At 36.3% G+C, this 27,501-nt stretch overlaps 1 protein-coding gene across 4 annotated transcripts in view; it reads right to left on the bottom strand.

Annotated features, from left to right (window-relative positions):
• COMMD10 (COMM domain containing 10) overlaps positions 1-27,501 on the bottom strand; it is a 104,272-nt gene that overhangs the window by 19,652 nt on the left and 57,119 nt on the right. Inside the window, exons 6-7 of one of the 4 annotated variants that reach the window (XR_014576927.1) lie at positions 26,941-27,056; positions 117-4,685 (exon numbers count right to left, since the gene is read on the bottom strand). The exons of 2 other annotated variants lie outside the window; for them this stretch is intronic. Coding sequence is in view for 1 of the 2 variants with exons in the window: in XM_083818233.1 (XP_083674359.1) it covers positions 4,665-4,685 (21 nt within the window). In the remaining variant the exon portion in view is untranslated. Of the gene's footprint in view, positions 1-116; positions 4,686-26,940; positions 27,057-27,501 lie in introns of those variants that run through there. One more of the 4 variants, XM_083818233.1, reaches the window with a different exon arrangement.

Here is a 27,501-nt window from a genome sequence, read left to right as displayed (position 1 = left end):
GTTATTACAAGAGACTGACAAAAAGAGCAATTCTACTAGCAGACTTCTAATCTTCTAATGCTATCAAAAGGAATTTTGATGGAGTATGGTGAAAGACCAATATAGAGTAGAGTTGGTACAGCAAAAAAAAAAAAAAAAAAAAAAGAAAAAAAAAAAAGGACACCACAATCACTTTATTCCTACTGAACAAGGGTTTGACCAAAGTGGTTCATTTGTAATGCAGAGAAATGTAAAAAAAAATTAGATTTTCAAAAAACTAAAATACATACGTTTTACAGTGATAAAAGCACTCCAATATTTTTTTTAACCTTCTACTAAATAAACAAATTGAAAGAATTAGTGGATCTCTCATTCACTTGTTTTAAGCCTCAAACTGTGCCCAATATTCTCACCAGTATAGCTATTTATCATGAACATTTATTGTTGCTTTATCAGGAAGGCTATTCATACAATTTCAGAAACACCCACTACCATCATGTGTTTAGAAAATCCATTATTAAAGGTAAAAACTGATCCTAAAACCTGTGGATAAATATTAGGTGCATACTTGCAGCATCTGTTCAAATTCTTGTATTGTGTCCTTTTAAAAATTTTTGTCAATTCAAGCTGTTCTGAATGATCTTATGGGAGCAATCCAGTAATAAGTAACCTGTTTGTTAAGAGTTTTCTTTTTAATAAAAATGAAATATTCTTGTGGGCATACACACTTTATGTAAATTCTTAGCCCAAAGCAAATTTATTTGGTTAAGATATACTTTGGTGGATCGGAGGGGAAAGGGAGGAAAGTAAGAGTTTTTAATGTACATGTTGAACGAATCCTACAGCACTGTAGATTAAAAGAGCTACAAGAGTAAATGAAAAAAACAGTCTCTCTCTCTTTCTGTCTCTCTCTCTATATATATATTCAAGCTTTCCAGAATGTCTAAGAATTTACCAAATATATACTAGTATTGTAGGTTTGTGCATCACCTACAGCATAGCATGAGGTTAAATTAGCTATACAGCCCAATATTTTCTTCATAACATTTACCTAACCACAGTTCCTATGTTTAGTTCTTCCTTTCCCTGAAAGATGAAATGGCTTGCAAACACTTTTGTTGACTGTTACCCCTTGATTCTCAATACTAAAGGCTGAAGTCTTAAAAGTGGAATTTTTGAAAAAGCTAAGGAGATTGTAAGAGTAGTAACTTGCCTCACACATGATTTCATAACTGCAATTTATATTTTTCGTTGTTGTTGTTGTTGTTTTAATTAGAATCTTAGAATGCTTTGGGTTGGATTGAAAGGGACCTTAAAGATCCTCCAGTTTCAACCCCCTGCCATGGGCAGGGACACCTCCCACCAGCCCAGGTTGCCCAAAGCCCCATCCAGCCTGACCTTGAGCACCTCCAGGGATGGAGCAGCCACAGCTTCTCTGGGCAACCTGTTCCACTGCCTCGCCACCCTCTGAGTGAAGAATTTATTCCTTATATCTAATCTAAAACTACCCTCTTTTAGTTTAAAACTGTCACCCCTTGCCCTATCACTGTACTCCCTGACAAAAAGTCCCTCCCCAGCTTTCCTGTAGGCCCTCCTTAGGTACTGGAAGGCTGCTGTAAGGTCTCCCTGGAGCCTTCTCTTCTCCAGGCTGAACATCCCCAACTCCCTCAGCCTGTCTTCACAGGAGAGGTGCTCCAGTCCTTTGATCATCCTCCCGGCCCTCCTCTGGACTCATTCTAATACTTCCACGTCGTTCTTGTGCTGGGATCCCCAGAGCTGGATGCAGCACTCCAGGTGCGGTCTCACAAGAGCAGAGCAGAGGGGGACAATCACCTCCCTTGACCTGCTGGCCATGCTGCTTTTGATGCAGCCCAGGATATGATTGGTCTTCTGGGCACACTGCCAACTCATATTCAGTTTTTTGTCTACCAGTAAACCCAAGTTCTTCCCCACAGGGCTGCTCTCAATTCATCCCCCAGGTTGTACAGATCTTGGTGACTGTCCTGACCCAGGTTCAGGACTTTACACTTGGCCTGCTTGGTTCATGCACTTGACCTTGAAGTGCATGTGAGCCTGTCTCTCAGGCCTGTCCAGATCCTCTGGATGGCATCCCTTCCTTCTATCATGTAAACTCCACCGTTCAGCTTGGTGTCATTTGCAAACTTACTGAGGGTGCATTTGATCCCACCATCTATGTCATTTAAAAAGTAATGGTCCTGATACGGGAGTATCAGCTTGACTCTTAGGATATTTTTATTTATTTTTAAGCCAAGGTCGGATGCTTTTTACTTGAGAGATAATTTGACTTTCTACACTACCTAGGTTCTACTTTCACACTCCAAATGAAAATGTATAAATCACAAAGTAATGTTTTCTTCTGGCCCTCTATATACACTTCTGGAAAAAAGAAAAAAAAAAAAAAGACTCTTCTACAATATAAAGATGTTTCCATCAAAGAATTAAATCTGAAATCTCATTTTAAAATATTATTCATTTTTCAAAATATCCAATTAATTAACAAGTAGGTTTTAAGCAAATCCATCTGTCCGTTCCAGAAGACAATTAATATCTTTGCCCAGAATATTAAATCTTACATGGCCACAGAAGTACTGACACTTAATTCAATGCTGTACCATCTTGCTAGAGGGAAAATATAGAGCAGCTCTTTTGTAAACTCTATTAAAAATGCATGAGGTATTTTTTATTTTGGAAAATTTAATTTTTTAATCCATAACCCTTAAATGTCACACACATTAAAAACCAACGTGCATTCTAAACAAAACAGGTCAGAACCAGGCAGAATATATTAATAGCAATTAGGTTATTAGCATGGCATCAGAATGCTAGTCTTAACATGAGTAGGTCACATGTCTGTACAGCTAGTTGACTGACAATATGAATTTTCTCAATATGCAAACCTTTTGTCCCAAACTACATTCATGGCAACACTGATGCACGTATTTTATGCAGACATAAGAATGCAAATAAGTGATATTATTTTAAAAAAACATTTACCTGTTTTTACCCAAGAACAAGTGACAGATGCCAAAAAAATAAATTAAACGGGGAAAGGTGATGATTAAGGAAATCTGGGATACAAAATGCAATTTCCTGTGTTACGAACAACTTCACAAGACTTTAAGAGAACCAGAGCATCCCACAGGAGTATCTGGTATTGCCATGTAACTCTGAGATGCAACCTTGGAGAAGGAAGCCATCTTCTGCTGCAATACCACAAATCAAAGGATCTGGAAAATGGAGGCAAATTTAATCCTATATTTCACTCCAAACCCAAGGAGGTCCCAAAGCCACAATCAAATTCCCCTTAAAAACTTACTTCTCGAACTTGAAAGCACCTAGACCCTCCAGAAAAAAAGCACCTGTTGTTACACTCTGCTACCCATAACTTTATATATATTCCATCAATTTTAATTAGTAACCTTTCTTCAGACTTCCTCTTCTCCTTTTGTCTGTTTGCAGGCAAGTACTTTAAGCACTCTCTTTCAAATGATCTGGGAGTGTTGTCAACGATACCTGAAACCGCTTCTTGAAACAGGAGGTCTAGCTTTCAGAAATTATCAATTATTATTCATTTTTTAAAAGTGTAAATAGAATACAGAAAGAATCCATACACGTGTGCCTGTATTACTGAATAAATAAATAAATAAATAAATAATGGTGAAAATATACACTTTGCCATTACATTTTTGTTTAGAATTAAAGTAATAGACTCAACTGGCTCTTCATTTTAACACAAAACCTGATGAATTCGAGAAAATCAGATAATGGATGAAACACAAGTAATTATGGAACAAAGATCTGCAACATGAAAGGTAGTAGAAATTAGTATATTTTACAGTTTCCTTTAAAATATAATTAGCTTTCCAGCCCCCAATGTTCCAGTTCATATCCACATCGATTCAGATAAATGTTATGAAGATTTAAAAAAAAAATGAAGGGCTGCAGCAGCAGACTAAATCCCGTGTAGGTGCAGTTCCTCTTACATGAATAGAAGACAGAAGAGAAGCGAAATTAAGCAGATAATTATATATTGAAATCTGAACATTTAAAAAACAAAACAAAACAAAACAAACCATTCTTTTTCAGATTTGTTCTATATGTTCATTCCCATCAAACACTCCCCCGGACTCCGACCGGGTATCTTGTGCCTCATTTGCATTTATCTATTTAATAACTTTCAATGGGCATCTTTGCACAAGTTTGTCCCATATTTCTTTATACTTACGTAAAATTTTTGCACCCATGTTTTTTGGCAAGGCTTTCCAGAGGACTATTACTTCTTATGTGAATATATCGACACTTAAGTTTTGATTAAAAATATGTATATCCTGACATATCAACTTCTTTAAAAAGTTATTATGAGTCAATGACAGTTGTATTCCTAATCTCAGTAAATGTCTTCCCTCCATCTGTTAATTGTCATGTTATTGTCAAATTGAGTGGAATACATTAATGCACTATTTAAAGGTTATACTACATTTCATCCACTCCAATTAAAAAAATACATATTATATAATGCAGTAATAAGGGATTTTCTTTAACTACCAAGGCATCTTCTCCGTTAGTTCAGTTTTTCTCCATGTCTAGTCCAGCTTCTCTTTACTGAAGAAACAAGTTTTCTCTTTAAATGGAGACATCATCCTTTGGGAGTCTTTTACTTTCTTTCAGAAAGAAGATACTGTAATCTGTTGGAGTTAAGCATGATATGAAATGGAAATGATCTTTAAAAAAGCATGATTTTCTGCCTTTTAGTTGTGATCAATATACAATTATTTAAAGTAAGAATCACATGTTGATTCTTCAAAAATAATAAATTTGTATTTGATTATTATGAAATTAACATTAGTAATGAAAAAGAATTCCTGCTTGCCATCAATCATCCTGCAAACATCCATACTTTCTTCATTTTTTTTCTTCATCTTTCTTTTTTTCCAACACATGCATAATTATTTCAATTTTGCATTCTCATTCCCAAAGCTGAGAAACTCTTCTTTTGTAAAAAGGTGTTGTCCCTTTCATTTAGGGATCTCAGAACACTATCTGAATTGAATTACACATAATTACAAAATATAGTAATTGATTCAATTACAGTTTCTTCAGAGTATGTACTATCGCACCACTTTGCAAATGTAAATAAGAACCCAGTAACTCCTTTCCTATTAATTAATTGTTAATAATTTATCAATTACTAACTTTTAATAGATGTGTAACATTCTCATTTATAGTAAAAATAAATTTAAGTAGCAGCAGGACTAACTACTGAACATCAGTCAGACTGCAAAAATGACGTAATTGATTTTTTTCTTGCCCACAAAGTGCCTTCTCCATTTCTAGACTGCAAAATATTCTTCCTTCCTTATGCAAAACCTTGTGCAAGGTTATCGCTTTAATGCATCTGCTCAGCCTCCTATTTAATAAAAATGTGGTTTGATGCTCTACTATAGAAACCTCCCAGCAACCTGCTACAAAAAGATAGACTCTGCCTAAACACGTCTATATATGTTTCAAAGGTCTGTATATCTTCACGTGGCAGCATACTATATTAAGGTAAAAGCAATTTCAATTCAGTCAAATCTTGTAATGACTTGCAATAGCTGCCAACTACTTAAGAGCTTACGTTAAACAAACAGCTGATTTCTTTGTATATGCTACAGGTTAGATCCGCACAACTGGAAGCAGTTCAGCTGACATATTAATTAATATTATTCAGAAGAGTAAACTGGGTAATATAACTAAACTTCTCCAATGCATGAAGAATGCTGGCTCTTTGGTAGAATTTAGATGTTACGTTCTCACAATAGCTTAGTTCTACCTAATCAGTACAAAGTTGATCTAATACTATGCAGTAGAAAGTACGGTCACCTAGACACCCCTGAACTGAATGTACTATAAATTAGTTTTCTGTCCTCCACCAAAACTTTGGAGAAGTTTTTTTCTATAACAAAGCAGTAACTTCTCCTCTGAATTTAGCAAGTAAATTCTTATTTATTGAAACCAAAAGTACTTAATGTGAAATAATGCTTATTACACATAGAGCCTTAATATCCACCAAATTGCCTTACCTTCTTCAACGTGATCAAGGAAACTTTACTGTTGGCTTTTTTTTCCTATTTAAATAGGACCTGAGCACCTAAAATTTTATCTAAGCACAACTGAGTAGTGTACTTAAATTTACAGTAAGATAAGTAAGATAAAACAAGAGCAACATTTAATCATCACCACAAGTTAACTGTTTAAATCCAGATTTATTTACTTTCTACAGCTCTATCTTTTTTTCCCATCACCAGCAATATTATGTGCATCATTACAGTTATTTAAAAAAATCTACTTATTTAAGAACAATGACATATTTTCATTGCCTTTAATAGAATTCTCCGATTTCAGTCTGCAATTTTATTACACTACAACTAACACCACTCCAACTAACAGCACACTATTTAGAAAATGTATATATTTTAATTATTTCTACTGATTTTTGATATTAATAAACAATAGGCAAGATCATAATTGTCCTAATATGGAAAAAAAAAAAAAAGATATGACAGGAACACTATAAAAACATAGTATGCTCTAATGAGTGCCTTCATGAATCTTGAGTCACAAAATAATATTCAATATTTAAGTTTGATGTTCTGCAGTAAAGCTGTGTGTGGCAGGAGAGAAAAGAGACATAGAGGAATAAAGTCTACAAGAGACATATACTACATATAGGGAAACACTTGAACACGATGAAAATTATTTTTTCTCCCTGAGTATGTTACAGCATTTTCAGAAACAGTATCTATACTTATTCACTTGTTTATATTAGCAGTAACAGTTCCCTAAATTTATCCTGGCTCATGCCTCCTATGCTTATAAAATTCAACACAGTTGAATTTAGCACAGTTCTAGTCAAAGATTTTGCCACATCTCTTCAGCTGCCTATGTAACAGTCCTAAACACAGATTGCTGAGACTATCTTCACTCTTCTCTTAAACTTTTCTTCATTGACAGCTTTGGGTGGTTGTTTTTTTGTTTTTGTTTTTGTTTTTTCATCCTTTCTTTGCAGCAATGAAGAAAATGAAGAACTTGCTGACTGCACATATTGCCTTAGTCCTTGTCTTCAAAAGTAGTTGAGTATTTGGTAACTCCACAAATTTATTGGCTTTTGTGTTATAAAGAACAGCTCAACATTTGGATGGTTTACGATTTCATAGTGTGTCTGAAGAGTTCATGCATAATACATTTTTTCTGAGATTCATCCAAATAAAAGAAATTGAACTAACACCAATCTGTGATGATGACATGGACATCATCTTACCTGGAGAATTTAGTATCACCTCAAAAGTAAAGTAATTTTACCACTGCTCCAGATATCACTTAGAATTCTACTGCAGTAACAGCTTTGAATGTTTAGAAAGTCCAGTGCTCATAGATAGTCCTTGCAAATCTTCTGCCCATATACACTGAGAAATACTATATTTAGACTTCCATATACTCAAGAATAAAGCTGTGCAGTGTGTCTAGAAAAAAGAAATAGAATACAGATTCTAAGGAGCACTGAGCACTCTGTGTTTAACACCACATCTCTGGGGTAATCCCACTAAAGCTTGCATTCTTTGTACACCAAATATACAGATCAGTAGTGGGTATAAAAACAGGGAGAAATTAAAAGCAATTAATGATTTGGGTGCTTGAAGATGGTTTGTACCTGACCTATGTATTCTTTTACACTTCAGGATTCTTGAAGTTTCTTACAGAGCAGAAATACAGCAGCATTTTAAACATCAATGAGACAGAAAGCTGTTAGGTTAAAAGAACATTTGAACTAAAACAAGTAAGACATGAATAAGCCAAATATTCAACTCAGACTCAAAGGAAGGTTCCTGAACACTACGACAGTGAAGCCTGGAATAGTCTTCTCATCACAGTAATGGAGCCAAAACTCATAACTAATTTTATAATGAAGATCACAGAATTTATGAAGGAGCTGTGTGACGTAGCAATGTAATGGAAACGAGGAAATAATCAATAGCCCAAGGTATCACTTAGTTCCAGATTCTTAACTGTGATCTGAAGAGCGATGCACCCAGAACCAGAATTCACTTCTGAGCACGTTATCAATGGATATATTACAACAAAGAAATCTTCAGAAGTATTAGATACTACTAGTTTCTCAAAGCATGCTAAACATTAACAAACATTAAAAAAATAAGCCAAAAGTCCATTGGCAGTGAAGGCTAGCTAGTACCACAAATCTCCCATGAATCTTGAAATCACGCAGCTCAAGACTTAACAAGCAAATGTCTCCCATATGTCTTGCTCCCTGCCTATTGTTTGCAGCATTGTTGATAATACGCCCAAAACTCCATACAGCTTTCAGCTCTACTTCCAGTACAGCATTAACAGCAACACGCTCCTTAACTTCATCAAACCTACACAATCTTAGAAGCAGCTTTGTACTGTTGTGGATCAATGCTATAGTGTATCAGATGGTCACACCATCCATTTGTTAATTTTGCTTTACTATTTTTGACAGCTTGCAAGATAAAAATTTACTCTGTCCAGAATCAGTTTAGTGTACCCTAGATTTGAGATTTTAGTGCACCCTAGTGTACCCTAGATTACTGGGTACTCTAGCCAGCATCTCTCCTACACCTTATTTTCCACCAAACATCCTAAACCATGTTAGATACAGTGATACCAGAAATAGCTTCACAGAATATTGTATATTGTCACTGTGAAACAGGCACAGCAGGTTACTTCACTGAATAATCTCTTTCATTAAATTTTTAAGAAGTGAAATATCATGAGATGATTCATTCCTTACAATTTGTATTGTTTTGTAAAATAATTTAAAAAATTGAGTTCACTGATCCATGTTTTACTTTTTCTTTTAATTCTTTTGGGTACAAAGGGAAAAAAGTCTTAAAGTCTCTGAGAAGCAGTTTTGTTCTTATTTCTGCATTGTCCCAAAAGGACCAATCTGCAGCTAAATGAACACAGGCAGAGTATTTAATTTTGGTAGCACCACAGGACTGATTTCCATACAATAGAAAAATATGCACTGTCAGATCTTGTCCTAATGCAAAATCTGCAGGCCTCATATCTGTTTCCATAATATCTCATCTCTTACCTCCTACTGCCTGCATATCAAAACCCCCTGAAGCTTACTTTATTCAAATTTTTCTTTAAATGAAGTCTTCTGATGCTTCTTTCAGATACACACCAGAAACTAATTTTAGTTTACTTCTTGTGCCTTCACTCTGCAAATGGATATTTGAAGAACACTTAAACTGTATTGCCTAATTTAGGAGATTTTGCAGGAGAAGGATCCTTTCACACTTCAGTAATTGTATATAACTAAACAATCTGCACTTGATTGAAAACAAGTTTCATTGTTTTTAATGAAAGTTTGCTTTCATAAGTAACTAAGAAAGTTTTCATAACTAAGTAAGAAAACTCTGCCATTCCTCAGAAATCACAAACTGAGGACTTGATTGGGGCACATTCTGATTTCTAACAAGCAAACTTCAAAAATAAAAAAAAAATGTGTACAAATATGTAACTTTTTTTTTTTAAGAAAGAAGAGCTATACGCCAAACAGTAACAAAGCTTGCTTCAGATTTCTTGTAGAGTGTATGTTTGTATGAAAAACCATGCAGTAAGTAGTACATTCACATATTAATAAGGAAAAGCACTAAGAAAAATGAGATAAAAGGCACGATGCAAATTCAAGCGAAGCAGTTTATGGAAGTGACAGCTTAGGATCAAGCTTGAATAAATTATATTTAAAGATGAAAAATAACAGCAAAACTGCGCTTTCAGAAATATTTGGAAAGAAACAGTGCTCCTTAGCCCAAAATGAGTTAACACTACATAGAACCATTAAAAGTAACTTTGCAGACAAATTATATTGAGAAAAAGAGAAGAAAAAGAAGCAGCACGTGTAAAATATAGATTTAATACAGAAGATGAGAACTGTAGCAGCACGTAACAACAATCTAAAGTTTCAAACATCTCAACGCATCTTGAAATGGTAAGGATATTTTACTCTGTACTGTATATTACTTGCAGTTGTTGGTGAAAGATTTACAAGATAATTTCTAACTTTTTTTTTTTTACTCTTATCTAGTTGACTTTTCAATATTGTCATCCATTCTAAATCCACATTTACTATATCATAAATTGCTTGATGTGGATGTTTGTACTCTCACCTCAACTTCAACTCACAGGACAACGAACTATAACAGCATTAGACCGCAGCATGTTCTTAGAAGTAAAAGTTAAGGGACTTGCAGAAAGATGTTCGAATAGAAAGAAGCAGGGCGGGAAGTGGGCCTCTGCCCTCTGGCTTCCTGCCACTTGTTCCTCCTATCATGCCATCTTTCCTTCTTTCGAGTTAAATCTGCCTTGCCACATTACAGCATTCACTTTTCAAAACATCCACTTTGGGATCTGGCATTTCCAAATAGAAATATCAATCCTAGGCAGACATGAGGAGAAAGAGAGGGAGATAATTTAATAAGAGTAGCAATCTGCTTGTTTTTATTTGTTCACTGTTGATGCACTTTGGGATATATCATTTAATTAATATTACACAAAGATAACAGTTGTGCTCAAGGTAACCTTTGTGAAAAATCAGTCAAGAATATGCATAGGGATCTTGTTTAGATTGCAAAGAGGTCTCATCAGCCATATCTTTACAACATACATGGACCCAGCACAAACCATTCTGCCTTTCTCTGGTATGCTGGTAATTAAAAAACAAATAATTAATTGAAATTAAGTTATTATTATTAAACTGTAATTGAAAACAAAAACAACCTTGAACCAAGAGCTTAGAAGTGGAAGAAATATTCAGGAACAGTAGTGTAAGCATGAAAAATGCTTCAGATTTCAACTGCTGTATATAAGCATAACAACTTGGGTGACACAAGACCTTGCAAAACCATTGCTGTCACCTGCAACAGGATAAATTAGGATTAAACTATGAGGAGGCTAAGAATTATGTATATTCTCCTTCCTTGTCCTTCACATTTTCAAAAAAATCCAAAATGAACTGCAAAACCTTTTATGCAGTTTCAAGTTCCTTCTAAGGAACCAAACACCCAAGTCCTGAGTTTCTTGTGAGTGTTTTGGTTTCCAGACCTACCCTAGACTTCACCAGAACAGTATTGTAACCACGCAGATGAAAAGGGGGTATCATTGACTTCTACCTGCCTCAATTCTCTTTTCTTCTCCAGGCAGAAAGGCTGTAAACTTTTAATAAGGCTGGCTAAGATTGTTTCAGTACAGCAACCTTCCGCTAAAAAGTGCTGATTTGACATTTCCTGCTGAAAATTTTGATTCTGAAAAAAGCTTAGCTAAAAACCTTTCTGCTTTTCTGACAGCTCTTCTGCCACCTCTTGGGCATGAACACCATCAAAGAAACAAGGCTACTGGGGTTTCCCAGCCCAGATTTTCCACCAATCTGTCCAGAAGGCTGCTGCAGAGCCCAAGTACCAGGACACCCACATTTTGGGACTTCCCAACCAATGACATCCCTGGCTGGTGAACTCTGAAGACATTGGGGTTTCTGAACTCCAGGTATATCACAGCACTACAACAGGCTGCGGGGAGCTTTGGCTTCCCAGATGCTGCCAACAGGCTGCCTGATGGCTAGCCAAAGCCTCCAGGCTACCAGCACTTCTGGGTGGCAGCTGGCCAAACATTTGCTGCTTTGTCATACAGGGCGAAGTACAAAGTCGTGCAGGTTATCTTGGAGTTTGACATGTTCCTGGGCAAGAAACCAAGATCCCTATCTGCATGCTATTTTTCCATACCTTGTATTAGACAAGAACAAGGCTTTGTAGTTGTTACAGTCCTCAGCCTTCTTGATAAAGACAAAGGGGAAGATAAAGACAACTGCCTTTTGTTGCAAAGGACAAAGCACAGTAAGTAGCTGTTATTTCTCACTGTTGGTGGGTTTTGTAATCATATAAAATTAATATGAAAGAAGATGTAATAAAGTTGTCTTTTTTTTTTTCCTATTGGAAATTGGTTTCCTACTCTCCAAAGTGGAGGGTTGGACCACAACTGTGGCATTCCCAACATGCCAATTAAAACTGGGTTGTGAACACAAAATCCAAGCTATTTTTACTTACACTGCAGTTAAAACACTTAAGCACGAAAAGACATTAGACGTACTATATGTTGTATCCAGAAATCCTTAGCCATTCTGCCTAAAATACCCAAGTAACCAAATGTTTAAGGTAAAATCTAAGAATCAATGAATAAACTACCCTTTGTAAAACAATAGACTACTTTAGGCATTATCATATAAAGAGGCCTAGGTAAGTAGGAAAAAAGTCTCATAAACAACTTATCTGTTGCAATGTGAACAACACATAAATGGCTTTAAAAGAGTAGTAAAGTCATTTTCTGAGCACAGCCAGTAAACCAAGAAAAATAAAGTGGTTTTCTTAAGTAAGCCTTGAAATGAAGTAGAAGTAAACCGTGCTGAAATGGATGAGAAGCTGGCGAGGTGTCCAGTAATGATGCATTTAAATAAGCAATTTGGCTAGAATTTGCAGTCATCTGTGAATAATTTATCAAATTGAGTAAAGCATCTCAAAAGCCCACACTGGCTATAAACTGCTGACTATTTTTGCTGTGTTAAAGCTCAGTCTCCCTCACTTTCCATTCCTTTTCTTCTAAATCCATAAAATGAATAAGAACATTACTTTATGCTGCCTAGATGACAGCTGATTGTAGGGTATTCGTTTTATTAAAAATATTCCTGAATAAAGACCATAAAAATGGACAAAGAGTGTCTTATTTCTCTAAGGTAAAAAAAATAAAATAGGAAAAATGCAAGTAGTAAAGCATCACATGCAGTAACACTGACACAGCATACTCTGAACTGCCAGATTTCTATACGCTTTATGCAGCATGCTCAATTCCTGAGACTCGGGTAAACTTCTTTATCTCATAAGCCATATAGCCTCCTGCTCCCAATTCAGCAGCCTAGGCAGAACCTGTATCATAATACAATATTCACACACTAACCAGCCGTAATTTAAAAATAATAATAAAAAAAATAAATGAAAATGAAACAAATAAACAATGAAAACACCAGCAGCAGTAGTCTCTTCACCACGTTCCACCTTTCCATACTCTTCAGAAACTGAAAAGGAATCTTTGGGCTCCTTTTAGAAGAAATTCAGATACTGAATTCAGACTCATTTCTTTTGGTTTGACATTTGAAGGTCCTAGCCTCATTGGAGAGAAGAACTGTTGCAGAAGAATAAATAAATAAATTCCTACTAATTCCAAAAGAACTCACTCTGTAAGAGAGGTCTGAAAAACTTTTATACCGTATCTCTATCTTATGATTAGGAGAAATGTATTTATTACTATGAACTGTCCACAGCCATCACAAAGAACCTTCTGCCTCTCAATTACAAGGCACTTTTACATTCATACCATAGGGATTTTTGTCCTTAGCAAGCATAGTTACCTTGAATGCAGTGATAAAGAACAACTTATCTCAAACCTTGAAATATAAGGTCCCTTCTTTTCTATTTCTTCTTGATGAAGTCTAGCCCTCACCAATATGCCTTTGGCCATTTACATAAAAGTCCATATGCTGGCTCCCTGTCTCTAATATGCTGCAACTCTTTGCTGTCTGTCAGCAATGCTGCTCATCAGAAATATCTTATTTCCCAAATTCCAGCAAAAGCTGACACGGCTCCAACTTACCAAGCTCCCACCATCCCCATAATTTTCTGTTATACAGCTTCCAGCAAACGAATCCGTTCACCTTTTTTATTGTTTAGCCAGTTTCCAGTAGGAACTGATCGAAAAAAAAAAAAATTAGAAAAAAAAAAATAAATAAAATAAAATTCACCCCTCAAAATTCAGGCATTCCACTTGCTATCCATTTCTTCCTGTTATTATCCCAAAACCTTGATGCCCTTCCTGAAATGGAAAATCCCTAGAAAAACATGTCTCTGATTGGTGAAGCTCACGATGACCTTAGTTGCCATGACTCTCCTCAAACACTGAATGCCAAGGATGAGTAAGAGCACACCAACATGTTCAAAGCTTGATAAAACTAGTAACTCTAACTAACAAATATTCAGAATACTCCATTTGTCAACAAAACAAAACAGCATAGCACAGCATCTCACTAGAGAACTGTGCTCTAAGATTAAGAAGAAATTATTCTTCCTAATTAAAAATAAAATAGCAAAATCCTTTTACTTTACAACTTTGAGGACAGAATACGGAAGAAGACCTAAAGGCCCTTAATTAAAATGCCGTGGTTTGTTTTGTTGAACAAAGCCTTCAGAGTAGTGAATCCATGTAGAACAGACCTTTATAATATTGCAGTTAGCAAGACAGAAGAACTCATGTTTGCATAGGAAAAACAGTGTTTCCTACATATTTTATTTTTTTTTTATAATAAAGACACAAAAATATCTGCCTGCTCGAGAAGGAAATATGGCATGTTTTTCTTTGGGGATCTCTAAGTAAGTTTCAGACAATTTCTGCTGACTTAACCTGGCTTGACAGTATAGATCATTACAATGATTTAAAAGAATGTTTAAATTTTAAGTTCTGTAACATATATATAGTACTAAAAATAATCTATTCAGACAGTATTTCAACTGGAATGTGTTCTATTAATGCAATCTATATGCCAACATTCGGGGGATAACAGAATAGGAGCATGATGTACAACCCCTCAACAGCTGCTCTTAAAATGTTGTATTTGAAACGCATCGAATGGAATAAAGAAATGGAAATTAATACAATCTTAACTCATGGATACATAGATCATGAGTTAATTCAATTAAAATGTGAATAGAATTGTGTCAAAATGAAGTATAATGCTGTACAAACTTCCTTCGTCATTCTGGTTAAGTGAATTAAACTTTTCTTGATGTGTTCTCACTTGAGGCTCAAGAATCTATTACAAATGTCTAAACCAAGACTGGATAACATATGTCTTGTGGCTTTTTCATATTATCATTTTAATTTTCAAAATATCTCAAGAAGTGAAAAAAAGCTGAAGATGAAAATACTTCTATAAAATTAAAAAAAAAAAGAAAAAAAAAACAATTTAATTAGCTGAGAAACCAGAGCTTTGTTAAAAGTAGTAAATATAATAAAGAAGATTATCACTCAGACACAGAAGAAAAAAATCTCTCAGCACACCTTTGAAGAAAGGATATTTAAATTCACCAAAAGATCAATTACCGCTTGTGAGGATAACTATGAAAGTTAATAGAGAGCATTGGCAAGCATTGTACTCATAATAAGCCAGCAAAATACCATGGATAAAGTAACTCAAAATATTAAGTCTTCAGAGACTCTGGCTCACCAAAACAAGACTCAATCACATACAGAAAACAAACAGAGGAAGGGCATATATAACACTCTGGGAAAACGCAGTACAGGAGTTAATATTCAAATCCTTGTTATGGTTTGGCATTAACTGAGTACTGAAAACTCAAGTTCAACGAAAGCATTCTTCCTGAATTGGCCGCCCTTAAGATTTCCCCTTACAGCACCTCATGTGCTAACTCCTTCTTCCTAGACTCTCCTCCATCTGAATTACAGCCTGTAAGGACTTGCTGAGCCATGCACACACAAATGAAACACGAGAACTTCAGCAGTTTTACACTTGAAACTAAAAGCTTTATTCAGAGATTCCTAGTGCCTTCTTTCAGGTTTTCCTACGAGAAGTGAAGAGAGAAAAAAAAGTATAAAAATACACTTTTAAGTCTGATACTTTTTCAATGTCCCAAAGCTTAGTTAATGGAGTTCAAGCGTGTCAGTAGTGTCTCAGATGCTTTCAGATCATGCCTCCGACAGTCAGGCAATGAAAAATAATGTACTTGTCATCCCTGTAATGTGGCCTCGGTTATGAAGTCAGGGATCTGCCAACAGTCCCTGGGAATGGGTCAGCAACAAGGGTTCACAGATAGGAAAACCTCTGCAATTAGCAGAGGTTGTCCATCCTTTCATTTCTTTGGAGCTTGGAGATGAACTCCTGAAGAAAGCCACAGCCTGACAAAACCATACAGGAGTGATAGCCAGGAGGCTGGACTAGAAGATGGTTCTCAGGGGCCTGAAAATTGCTACAAGATATATGAATAGAGATGTGAATGAACTAGAACAATGCATTATTGTCTATGCTGCATTCACACATTTACATTCCAGCACATATTTGCAAACACCCTAGCTGCATTCACTCCGTTAACTCTCAGTGTGGTAACTAGTGGAGTTATTAGTGAGAGGAGTCTGGAAGAGCTGCATCTTGTGATTTGAAAAGAGTATATATTTATCCCAAGGAATCAAGAATGCCTCCTTTCAGGGCTGAACTGAATTGATTGTGTGGGAATGATTCAGCTACAAAGGTTCCCTAGAGATGAACAAAAATGCCTTCGTGTCATGGAATTACTAATAGCCTACTGGCATATATGACAATGAATTCAGAAAGTATAGCAAGGGGAAAGTGAAAGGAGCATCTCAGAATGAAACCCCAGGCAAGTCTGGTGTAATTTGTGATGAGTAAACCTTGTGCTGGGAAAAGCCCTAACTTGTCATACCTACTTAAAGTCCAGACTTTGCCAGGGAGAGGAGGATGTGTCACCACTTTGCCCCACGGAGCCTAGGTGTTCTGTGCCCAGAGCTGCCAGGGCATCTGCAGAGGCAGTGAAAATGCAGCGAAGCATCACTGCAGAAAAGCAGAATGAAAATCCTTCAGTGGAAACTGAACACATTAAATCATGCACTTTCTGGTTTCTAGAGCCTTTTCGTATTAGCTACTCTATACACCTTCCAAAGGTACACCAGGTATTCACCAGTGAATAATTTTAACCCCAAGTTAGCGTATCTTTTATTCATTTATATCCTTGGTCTTCAACGTAACAAATTTCCTGGTAGGCCCTTAATTCACAGGCCTAATCCTTCTATCCCCATACTTGGATTCTTTGAGGAGAGGCTTCTGAATACAGAATGCACTAATTACTTGTTGCCCTTACATCATTCTCCCATTTTTTTGTTGTTCAGCACTGCGCAGTCCACACTCTTGACGTATCCTCACAGAGGCAGACCTTAGCATCAGCTACACCAAACTGCAGAGCAGAGGATGCAAGAACAATGAAGGACCGATTTGGAACAAGACTGTATTTTAAAGATTATTAAAGAGCAGGAACCAGCTGTATGAGACGAAGACAGATAGTGGTAGGACATGTGCCTAGGCAAATTCTGATTTAACATTCTGTTGTTTCAAGTTTATTATGCATCTTCGGACTTAACACTGACCTGTGTTTGAATGTACACTGAGATTTGCCTGTACACAAGCAACTACTACAGTTAAAGTTCATGAGGAACTACAGAAATAGCCCAGTTAGCTTTTCACAGCTTGGATAAGGTCCAAACCATCCGGCACCACCCTGATTAATAAACCCTTTATATTAATAAGTATAACCTGCTGATTTCTTCCTTCTTTAAACTAAAAGAATTCCATTAATTAATAGTAAAGGATAAGCCTGTGGGATATAAACAGCTGACAGCCAATGCCTTCAGGTGCACCTCTGTGTGTCCCAAAGGAGTACCCAATCCCATGCAATCCAGTACACGTACGAATACTAGAGGCCAGGTGGACATTTGCAAAATGCTGTTAGCCAAAACACAAAGCACTGAGTCTGCACCCATTTCTCTCTCCCAGGGTGGGAATCTCTCAGTCGGCAGGAGGAGAGCTTTCCCTGCCTTACAGCACAGTGCACAGGGACGGTGCCGGCTCCAGCCTCCTGCGGCACAGCAGTGCTGACATTTGTTGCTGTCCTTCGGGTAACGGCACAGACGTGCTCGAGGAGAAGTGAATAAAATCTCGTAACAGCACAAAAATAAACCCTATTGGACCATTTCCACCAGAATAGTTAACGTCTGAGCAGGAAATCTGGCAGACTGTTGATCACTCGTAGGAAATGAACAGCTACTTGGAACCATCAAGTCTCAGAACTTAAAACCTCCAGAGGGGAACAAAGCAGGTACCGCTGGGTTTCTGCCTAAGAAAAAGGGAAGTACTCTAGTATCCATGCATATCAGAAGAAAACACTGTTGCTTCATTTCTTAATTTACTCTGTAAGTCAAAACATTGCAGGCATCCTTGCTCACACAACAGGTAAGTATGAACTGCCAGCAGTATTTCACAACCACGAGTTTATCAAAGTCCTGTATTTAAGAACATGTGGGTAGCCAAAACAAAAAGTAGCTTAATTATAGCAAGTTGGTGTCCCAGAATATCGGTTATTGTAATGAAATACAGTTAACTAGATCACATAGATAACACAGACACAAGGACAACAATTCCTTATTCAACTATTTGCTGTTGTTAAGATTTATTCTCTTCTGCCCTACTCATATTGTATGTTCCTAGCTTCTGAGGGGATATTAAAAGAAAGTTTCTCCATTACTTGCTTTCACAGTAGATAAAGCTTACAATTTAACAATGACAAGAAACAACTGGAATAAGTTCAAACAGTAGCTTGGGTTGCAAACACAGAAAATGCGGCTTCTTATTATATTATGCTATTCTTGTTCAATTTTAATAAATACTCTAATTAGAAAAAGAAACAGCTCAACTACTGTATAAGGCTATTACACTCTTCCTGTTTTGTACAGATTTATAGTATTTGGAAATCAATATGACTCGAGTAGCACACAAAGTACTGAAAATAGAAACACCCAATGGCTCAGCAGGATGTAGCATCCTTGAACTTTCAAATGAGATTTATAAGAAATAATAATTCCTGTAAAATATGAAATACGGCACTTTATTGCAAACTATAACTTGTACAGTTTCCAGAAAAGTTTTATAATTACCATTATAAAATGGCATTATGAGAAGCAGTATTCCAACTGGTCAACACAAGGGGCACAATTCTAGAACAAATAATTATACGTCGAGGCATCTACTGAATCATATCTCTCACACATGTTACTGCCCTTTGATAAATCGTAACAGCCACACTGATGAAAATGCAAGATTTTACATAATTCATTAAGGACATTATTATTTTTCTCGCTCCCTTGTTCTTTCATCAAATTTGGGGGAAATTTCCTGCTCCAAGAGTACTTCTTTTGCTTGCATGACACTATTTTCTTATAATCTAACTGAATGTATTCCTTTTGTTTATTTATAGCCATCCCTGCTCTCCTGTCTACATTCCCATATCACTCAGTGTCCTGTGATCCTCAGGAGACTAAGTCATTTCACTCCTGCTTGACAATAATGATCTAAAATTCAACTTCTTTAAAAAACTTCCATGCAAAAGAATCTGATTTGCAGGTTTTTTTGTTGTTGTTGTTTTTTTTTTAATCCATTATAACAATGCACACAGCACCATGTGGCTCAGAGAAAGGCACAATTTCAAGATGAAATCCTATTGTGTCAGTTTATTCAGAGGAGGTTTGGGAGTTTCTGAGTGGCAAGGAAGACTAAGGAATTATAATTTCTTACACAAGGGACCATTCAGGCTTACTGAGGTAGGAACAGCATCACATTTATGAAATATTGTTCCTCTTGTAAAACAGAAACTCCCATGAACTTGGACAGTCTCCTAGGCAGCAGGATTGAAGCTGAAGCATGTTGCCATCAACCCTGTACCCCAACTCTCTCTGCTCAGGAGAATCACAAAGGGGATTCCACAGGAATTCAGGCTGAACAGAAAAACAAGCATTTCCACGCTTGCACAGGGGACACTTTCTCGTAGGAGTTCCTGGTTCTCCTCCATTTTTATTTTGTCAATCATTTCACTCGTAGTCCTTCTCATACATCCTTGGAAAGGCAGTCAGCATCCAGAGAAAAGTTAAACGATACTTGATACCAGTCATTCTTACCATTCCTTCTATACAGGTGAATTTCTCGGGTTTTGCAACCACTTGTATCTTTCTCTTCAGAATCAAAGAGGTATATTTTTCAGCAACAATTAACAATAGTACTTTATGCACTATCCAGTCTGCTTCAGCTTCATATTACACAATAAAGTTAAATTATAGTTTTGCCTTCTAACCTCAGTTCAGACTTAAACACAACAAAGTATCTCAAGAGAGTCAAGGGACCTACAGCATGCTGAAGAGCAGAGTGAGAGACAAGTTAAGTGCTAGAAATTAGGAAAAAAATTATCTAGATTTACACTGTTATTAAAGAAAAGCTGAATTTCTGAACATAAAAGCTTCACAAAGTTAAGGTACATTTATGTTACTCAACAACCCACCTTTTAATATCTTTATTTAAATACACAAAATGCTAAGAAAAAAGAATTCCAAAAACTAAAGAACAAGAATAATCATTTAGACAACATGGTATATATTTTTAAAACTTAAAAAAAAAAATCGGAAACTGGGCTACATTTGTCGTCAATTTCCCCAACACTAAAGCACAGATCTTGTGATACTATTTTCAGTATGGCAAATCTAAAACACCGGTCTTACTTTTGTGCTTGAACATTCCGTTTGCAATGCAATATCCATGAAAAACATATGCACTAACATGGCATAATGCTTACGCTGTAAGAGGAATACTTATAATACTACTGTTCGCAAACTTCACTTCTGTAAAACTGCCAGCCTCATGCACTGCTTGTTTTCCTAAGACCAAAAATAACTTCTTTTGTCTGTTCTGCAAGGAAACAGCTTCAATCATATTTTAGTAAATAGCTTGACTTCTTTAATTAGACTGCATTTCCAATATATTTAAAGCGGACTTCACATACTGATTTCTTTTGGCAGAGCAAAAGAGAAAAAAAAAAAGTCATCCTTGTTCTTTGTTCACTCAGAAGTTTCAGTGGCAAGAAACTGAGTATCTGCGGGGCTGGTCTGGCAATGCAGTCTCACACCAAACTGAAAATTTATCTATAGAGATGTAGCTCAAACACAGATCTTTGGAAATACACCAAGGCTTACTGTACTTTCAGCGTACTTTTAAAAGATCATTTTGAAGATGCAAGAATGTGCTGCAACTCACCAGATACCATTTCCATTGCAGCACTACAACTGTATATTAACTACAGCTTCACTTCTAATTGAACCACTAGTAAACTATTTTTTTAAGTATCTGTTTAATATTGTCATTTGTTTAGACTAACAATTTGGCCGACCCTAAACTGCTCTGAATTAGATGCTTTGAACGTCCAAGTCTCTCTTGTTCTCAAGTATAGAAGTAATACTACCACTGTATGCACCAACATACATCACTGGAAAAAAAAAAAAAAGAGAGAAAAAGAAAGCATAAACTGTTATTCCAGTGAGGTGATCAATGGATTAACTTTGCTAGTTAATAGTGAACATCAATTCTATCTTCTAATCCTAGCTGCTTCACGCCAACAAAGAGTATAAAATTCGATCAATTATAAATATGTTACTAATCCCGTTGAAGACAGAAGTATCACAGGTGTAATGTTAAGCACACATATATACTTTGTTAGACTGGAGCTCTCACATGTTTACATATAAGACAACAACGAGATCTTACTGGATCAGGACTTGAATGGCAAAGCCTAACATTTCTTTAAGACGGATCAGGACAACAACCAAAAAATCTGAAAACTTGAATCCCAGCCAAAAGAAGAAAACAGATCTGGAGTTCTTTCCTACTGTTGAGTGAATAAATAATTTTCTTAATGAGCAGAGAAACAAAAACTTGAAAAAATAATAAATTGATACTAATTATTATTGTCAGTGGATTGTTTATGTGTATGTCTGTGTGTACACAATTGTGTTGTCCATGTAAGACTACTGCATTTATAATTTCTCTGTCTTATACAGACTCTTTCTGTCAGATACTGCGTGAGCTCATTTTGCAGCTTTTCATTTAGTCAGGGATTTTCAGGGAGTAGTATAGCACATCCTACATTTGAAATAAGCAGCAAAGCAATTATCTTCAGTACCTCTACTCTTTCTCAAACTTAGAAGAAAACGAATAACAGATTCAGTCTGGTAATGAACAAGAACACAAACACCAACTATTACAGAAATGATGCAAGATTTACTGTTTTACAGAAAACAACTAATCAGAACAAGAGAAGAAGTCCAGCTATTAAACTGCTTGAACATTTTGCAAGTCACAGCATCAGGTACTGGTAAGACCTCATCAGAACTGCTGCATGCAAATCTGGTAATCCATTTGCAAGAAATATGATTCAAGTTGGCACAAAAACAGGAAAAGGATGCTTGGAATTTCAGGGAACTGAAAGCTTATTTGTATCAGCAACTAAACCTGCTTAGCTTACATAAGGATTGCAATACAAAGACAATTAAGTTTGCTCTTTAAAAGTCAGAGGAAGTGTCATAAAAAAACAAACAAAAAAACTTTGGACAAAACATGACTCTTACAGAAAAGGTAGGCAGAGTTTGAAAACAGGGCATAAGTCTTCAGGGTATAGATTCTGGAGAACCTCCTACTAACAAAAGCAAAGGTAAACCACCTAACTAGAGTAAAGGCACTCTTTGGTGACTATACATGTAACTGCATCACACATCTAGGAGATGTCTTTCAGTTTTGTTCTACGCATACCTATTTTTGCCTTAGGAGTATGTGCCAAAGCATACCACAAAACCAGCACAGACATTCAAATGTGTAGCTATAAAAGTTGCAGTGGTACATACAATAAAGTACCATGGCCTTAGTCTTAGTTTCTACAGTTTATTACTCTGCTGTGAAAACAATTAAATGTCATGCTACTAACCCCCAGGATGAATAGAAAAGAATTTATTTCAATTTCAATAGATGATTTAGCAACTCTTGAATCTGATTGCTAAAACAAAATTACATTAGCAAAAATAACAGGAATTGAATAACTGGGGGGGAGGAGGGGGGGCTGTCTGACTTTGGTAATGAATTTTTAAAAGTATGTGGCTTGCTTTTTAAAAGTAGAAAATGGGAAAGGATTACAGGACGCTACTAAGCAACCCCCAAAATTATACATATCGATGTTTCCACGTGATTCTCTTTCAAGCTAAGATCCGGAACATATACCCATTAGCAAAGAAATGTGTTACTCCAACATCTGAACGGTTTTAGATGTAATGAATCAGCAGGAATAATACATACAGCATTGATACACCAGCCCACTCTTCTCCTCTGGGAATAGCACAGTTCATACAAAAAGCTGAACAACTCCTTAAAAATCTACTATTGAGTAAAACTTTGGGAACTGAAAAAATAAGGTATTGTTCAAAATGGCAAAGCTTCACAAAATGAAACCACAAGCATAGCAGCTGTCATAATAGAAACCCATATGAAATCTCTTTGCTGTCGGTTTCTGTGAAGAAATACAAACTTTCAAGGACAACATTTGGATAATAACCTCATGGAACCTCTTAAGCATTCCCTTTACTCAAATTTCTGGGTATATTTCCCTGCACTGTAACAAAGGTATTATTCTTTTTCTCACACTTGTATACACAGTAGCTGGTAACACAAATAATTCCTATACATCACGAGTTTGAGTTATCATTTGAATCACTGCATTACTGGGACCATCATACATATTCTCAATTTGTAATGTTCAGCCAATTTCTAAAGAAACGAGCTTATTTCAACCTGCCTTTGAAAGAGATAAAAATCTTTATAACCCAATTACAAGTAATTTATGAAACACATGCAGCTTTTTCTATCTTGCATGGTTTAGGTCCTTCATTTAATCCACGTACTGCCTCTGGAATTGATACAAGGGACTGCAACAGCATCTACTGCAGCTGAGAGCAAATATTCCCACCAACTATTGTGCCAGCAGAAGCCAACCCACCAGGCAGCAGCAGCGCTCAGCTACACGGGCACTGGCAAAGTACACAGCAAGGTCATGGTGACTTTACTGCCCACAGCAATCTATTGTCAAAGACAAGCGCACTAAGTGAGACAGCTCCTCGTAAGGCACGAAGCTGTGCATTACTGATTCAATACAAGAACACCATGTTTTCAGAAATAGTAACAGAAGCTATTGTGATATCGGAATAGGAAGTTAAGATCAGACAATGAACTCAAGTTGAAAGAGAAGAATTAATGAGAATGCTGTTCTTCAACATCAAATGACTTTGATGACAAATAAGAAGAATAAAAAGAATCGTGGAAAACAGGAGAAATGGAGAAAAGTATTGCTTAGCCCAAAAGTTACAATTCAAGTCTGCCTCAGAATTAGCCTACTGTGCTGAACAAGATGGATCTGTATATTTTATCTATTAAGGATTCTTAGGTAAAGAAAGATGGTATCTCTCTTCCATTTTGTAGAGAAAGTGTTTAACTCTACCCTGATGGAATGTCCAACAGCACTTTATCACCACAGAGAGCCAAGGACTAAGACAAGGATCTGATTTTTAAAATAGATACTGCTCTCAGGGAGACAGGCTAGTGAGATTCACTTTGCAACTTAAAAATATAGAACAGTAGCATGAGCAAAAGTCTGTTCACCATTGTTTCAAATACGTTCCATATGGCCTTTCAGGATAACTGTGTTCGTATAGCTGTTAATGAATGAACAAGAAGACTGAAGAGAAAAACACCTTTTACTAACCTTCAAAAACCTAAAATGCACCTTTCAGGGCGTATGAAAAAACAGACCTTGGCAGCTTCTACTTACGATAAATTATGAGTTATAAACCAGCATAGTTTAAGGTTTTCTGGAAAAGAAGCTGCCTTCAATCTGCAATTTCAGAACTCATCTGAAACTAAAAGTATGCCAGAAACATATGTCAGTTTGTTTGTTTGCTTTATATTGTAATTAATTAATTTACTTATTTTAAATCTGTTTTGCACATGGGCAAACTCTTTGGCGAGGGAGGGGAGACAGAATTTCCTGTAACTGAGTTTATTTTTGCAACAAATACTACGCTGATTCTTAGTACAATTTTACACTCATAAGAATAACAATGCTTTTGTTTCCTTATCCTTCTAAACACTAGTCTCTACAGTGATTATAGCTAGATAACAAGCTTTAAAGGATAGGAAATTCAAACAGTTCATAACAGCAAAACAAAAATAAGGCTACTTGGCTTTTCAGTAACAGGCCTGGATTCAAACACAGAGACCTTTTTCATTTAAAAAATGAGAAGTGAGGCAATCTTAGACAATCTTATGCCTTCATTGGGACAATTCTATGCTTGTGACCACAGAGAAGACATCAAGCTAAACACTAGGAGAGGTACTGCCTTATTGGGTGAAAACTCTAAATACGACTACACTTCATTTTTATGCAGATCAAGTTGACCACTCTATATTTGAGTCTTGTTTATACAGACTGGGTTCTAAAGTGAGCTTTTTCTTCACATGCTTCTAAAGAGGACCCAGAGCTCCACTTACAGTGACATGTCTCAGCCATTTGGTTGATGCAAATCTGAATGGATAACAAATTATGTATCTTGCAGCCACTGATTCCTGAGTATCTGTCCTCACTGGAAAATTTTCTTGGAAATGTAATACAATGACACACACAAGTACAATTAATTGCATAAGACTTTTACTGGGGCTAACAAATCACTTCCTTGACTTCAGAGTTACATGACATTTGAAGCATAATCCAGAAAAGATATTTACACTCACAATTTCTACTCTCCCTTGTTTTTTCCCTCTCTCATCCAAATAACACACAGATATGTTATCACTTTTGTTTTTCTGAGATTCCTGCCATAGAAGATCATTTACTCATAGCAGATGAAATCTGTGTAAGATGTAGAAAATACTAGTTGCTCTGGAAACTCTAGTGGTGGCTCAGCTTATTTTTTAATGAGTTTCCTTACAGACATGGTAGATTAACTTATATAAGTATTCATTTATTTCTGTAAGTTTATTTGGAAAATGTGATCTGAAACAAAATACAATAAATACCATCAAAATGGTCCTTTAAAAACAAGATTGCTTGGTTCTCCTTCATAAGCTCTGACCCCATGACTAAATATGCATCCTTGCTCCCACGATAACAACCAAGAATTCTTTGATCTTCCTAAACCAGTTTTTGTTCTTTTCAGAGAATTTCCAATGGAGAGATTTGTATTATGGCATTCTTTCCTGAAACTCCTGTTTGTTTTTTGTTTTTCCCAAGGAAAAAAACGAGTCTTAGAACTTTTTTTCTCTATGGAAGAGTGACCTCTGCAGTCAGTCTCTGCAGAGCTCTTTATGCTGGTCTTTAATCTCCTCTTTTTCAGTGTCACGGATTTGGGGGCAGGGAGAAGGGCGTGGAGAGGAGTGAAAAAAGGATGGAAAAAAAAAAAAAAGATCAGTCTCTCAGAATTCTGATACTGAGCATTTCAAATGTAGATAGTTTCCCTCTCCCCTGCCTTTACTACAAAATGAAATGTGGTTCCAGATTTTGAGGAGAAAAACAAACAAAAAAAACACTGCCACCAAAGGAACCATGCCACCATGCCTTCTTCTATAGTACTGATATAACTTAAATCCTGAAATGTTCTGTCAAGAGGATCCTAGTAACTGCTCTAAATCTGTGAAAAAGGATTATGAACTTACTGAGGATCACAAGCTGCATCAACAATGGGATGCTGCTGCCCCCTCTAGTGCATTGACAGCACATGGAGGTACATTTCTTCTTATTTTTTTTTATTTTTGTAGAAGTGAGGTATCAGCCAGCACACTGTGCCCAGTTTCATTTACTTACTTCTAATGTAGGCAAACAAAGAGAGTTCAGATAAAAGCAGCAGCGTGAAGTTATAAAAAAGAGAAGGAACGTGACATTAAAAATTTGAAAATATGTATTTGTTTAGAATAAAAGAGATGATCAAGTTCATATATTTGATATATGCAGAAGACTCTTACAAAAGGGATCTATATCCCATGGCCAGTTCATATAGTAAAACCTAGCAAATAGAATATAGAGCCAATATTTATATCTGGAAAGGAAATCTTTCCAGCTTTACAGATATCTTACCCCAGTATATAATGTGTAAGAAACTTACAGAATTTCTGCCACCAGGAAGTGTTAAAGAACAGTTAAGAAATATCTCCCGGGGAAGGCTTAAGCACAATTCATCTTTGCATCAATTTGAATTTCTTTTCCAACCCGTCAGTTACACTGTAAGTTAAAAAGAACAAACACAGCTAGTGAGAACAGACACTCCCTTCCACTTGCCACCTCCTCTAGCTCCACTGAGATCAGTGTGAGAAAGTAGGGTATCACAGCCAACCTCCAGCATGATTAGGACAGTCAGCGTAGGTATTTTTATACCCAGCCCAGTGCCTCTGCCTTGCTGTCTGCAGGATGTTTGAAGCGTTCAAGGCCACACTATTCCACATTGCCTCCCCAAAATGGCTGCAGCCACCTATGCCTCTGTCTAGAGAAACAATCACCAGAAGCATTTCTGCAGTAACGTACAAATCTGGCAATACTGATCCCATTTTGCTCATCCTTCGGCTTCTTCATCTAAGCAGGCAATGCAACAAAGTCTTCAGAGAGTCATAAAATGGACAAGGTTGGTTGGAACCTCTGGAGATGATATAGTCCAACCTCCCTGCTCAAA

Source organism: Anser anser (assembly GCF_964211835.1).
Source record: "Anser anser genome assembly, chromosome: Z".
Taxonomy (NCBI): domain Eukaryota; kingdom Metazoa; phylum Chordata; class Aves; order Anseriformes; family Anatidae; genus Anser; species Anser anser.
Note: the sequence above shows the minus strand (reverse complement) of the source record. Positions and strands in the feature narration are given on the sequence as shown.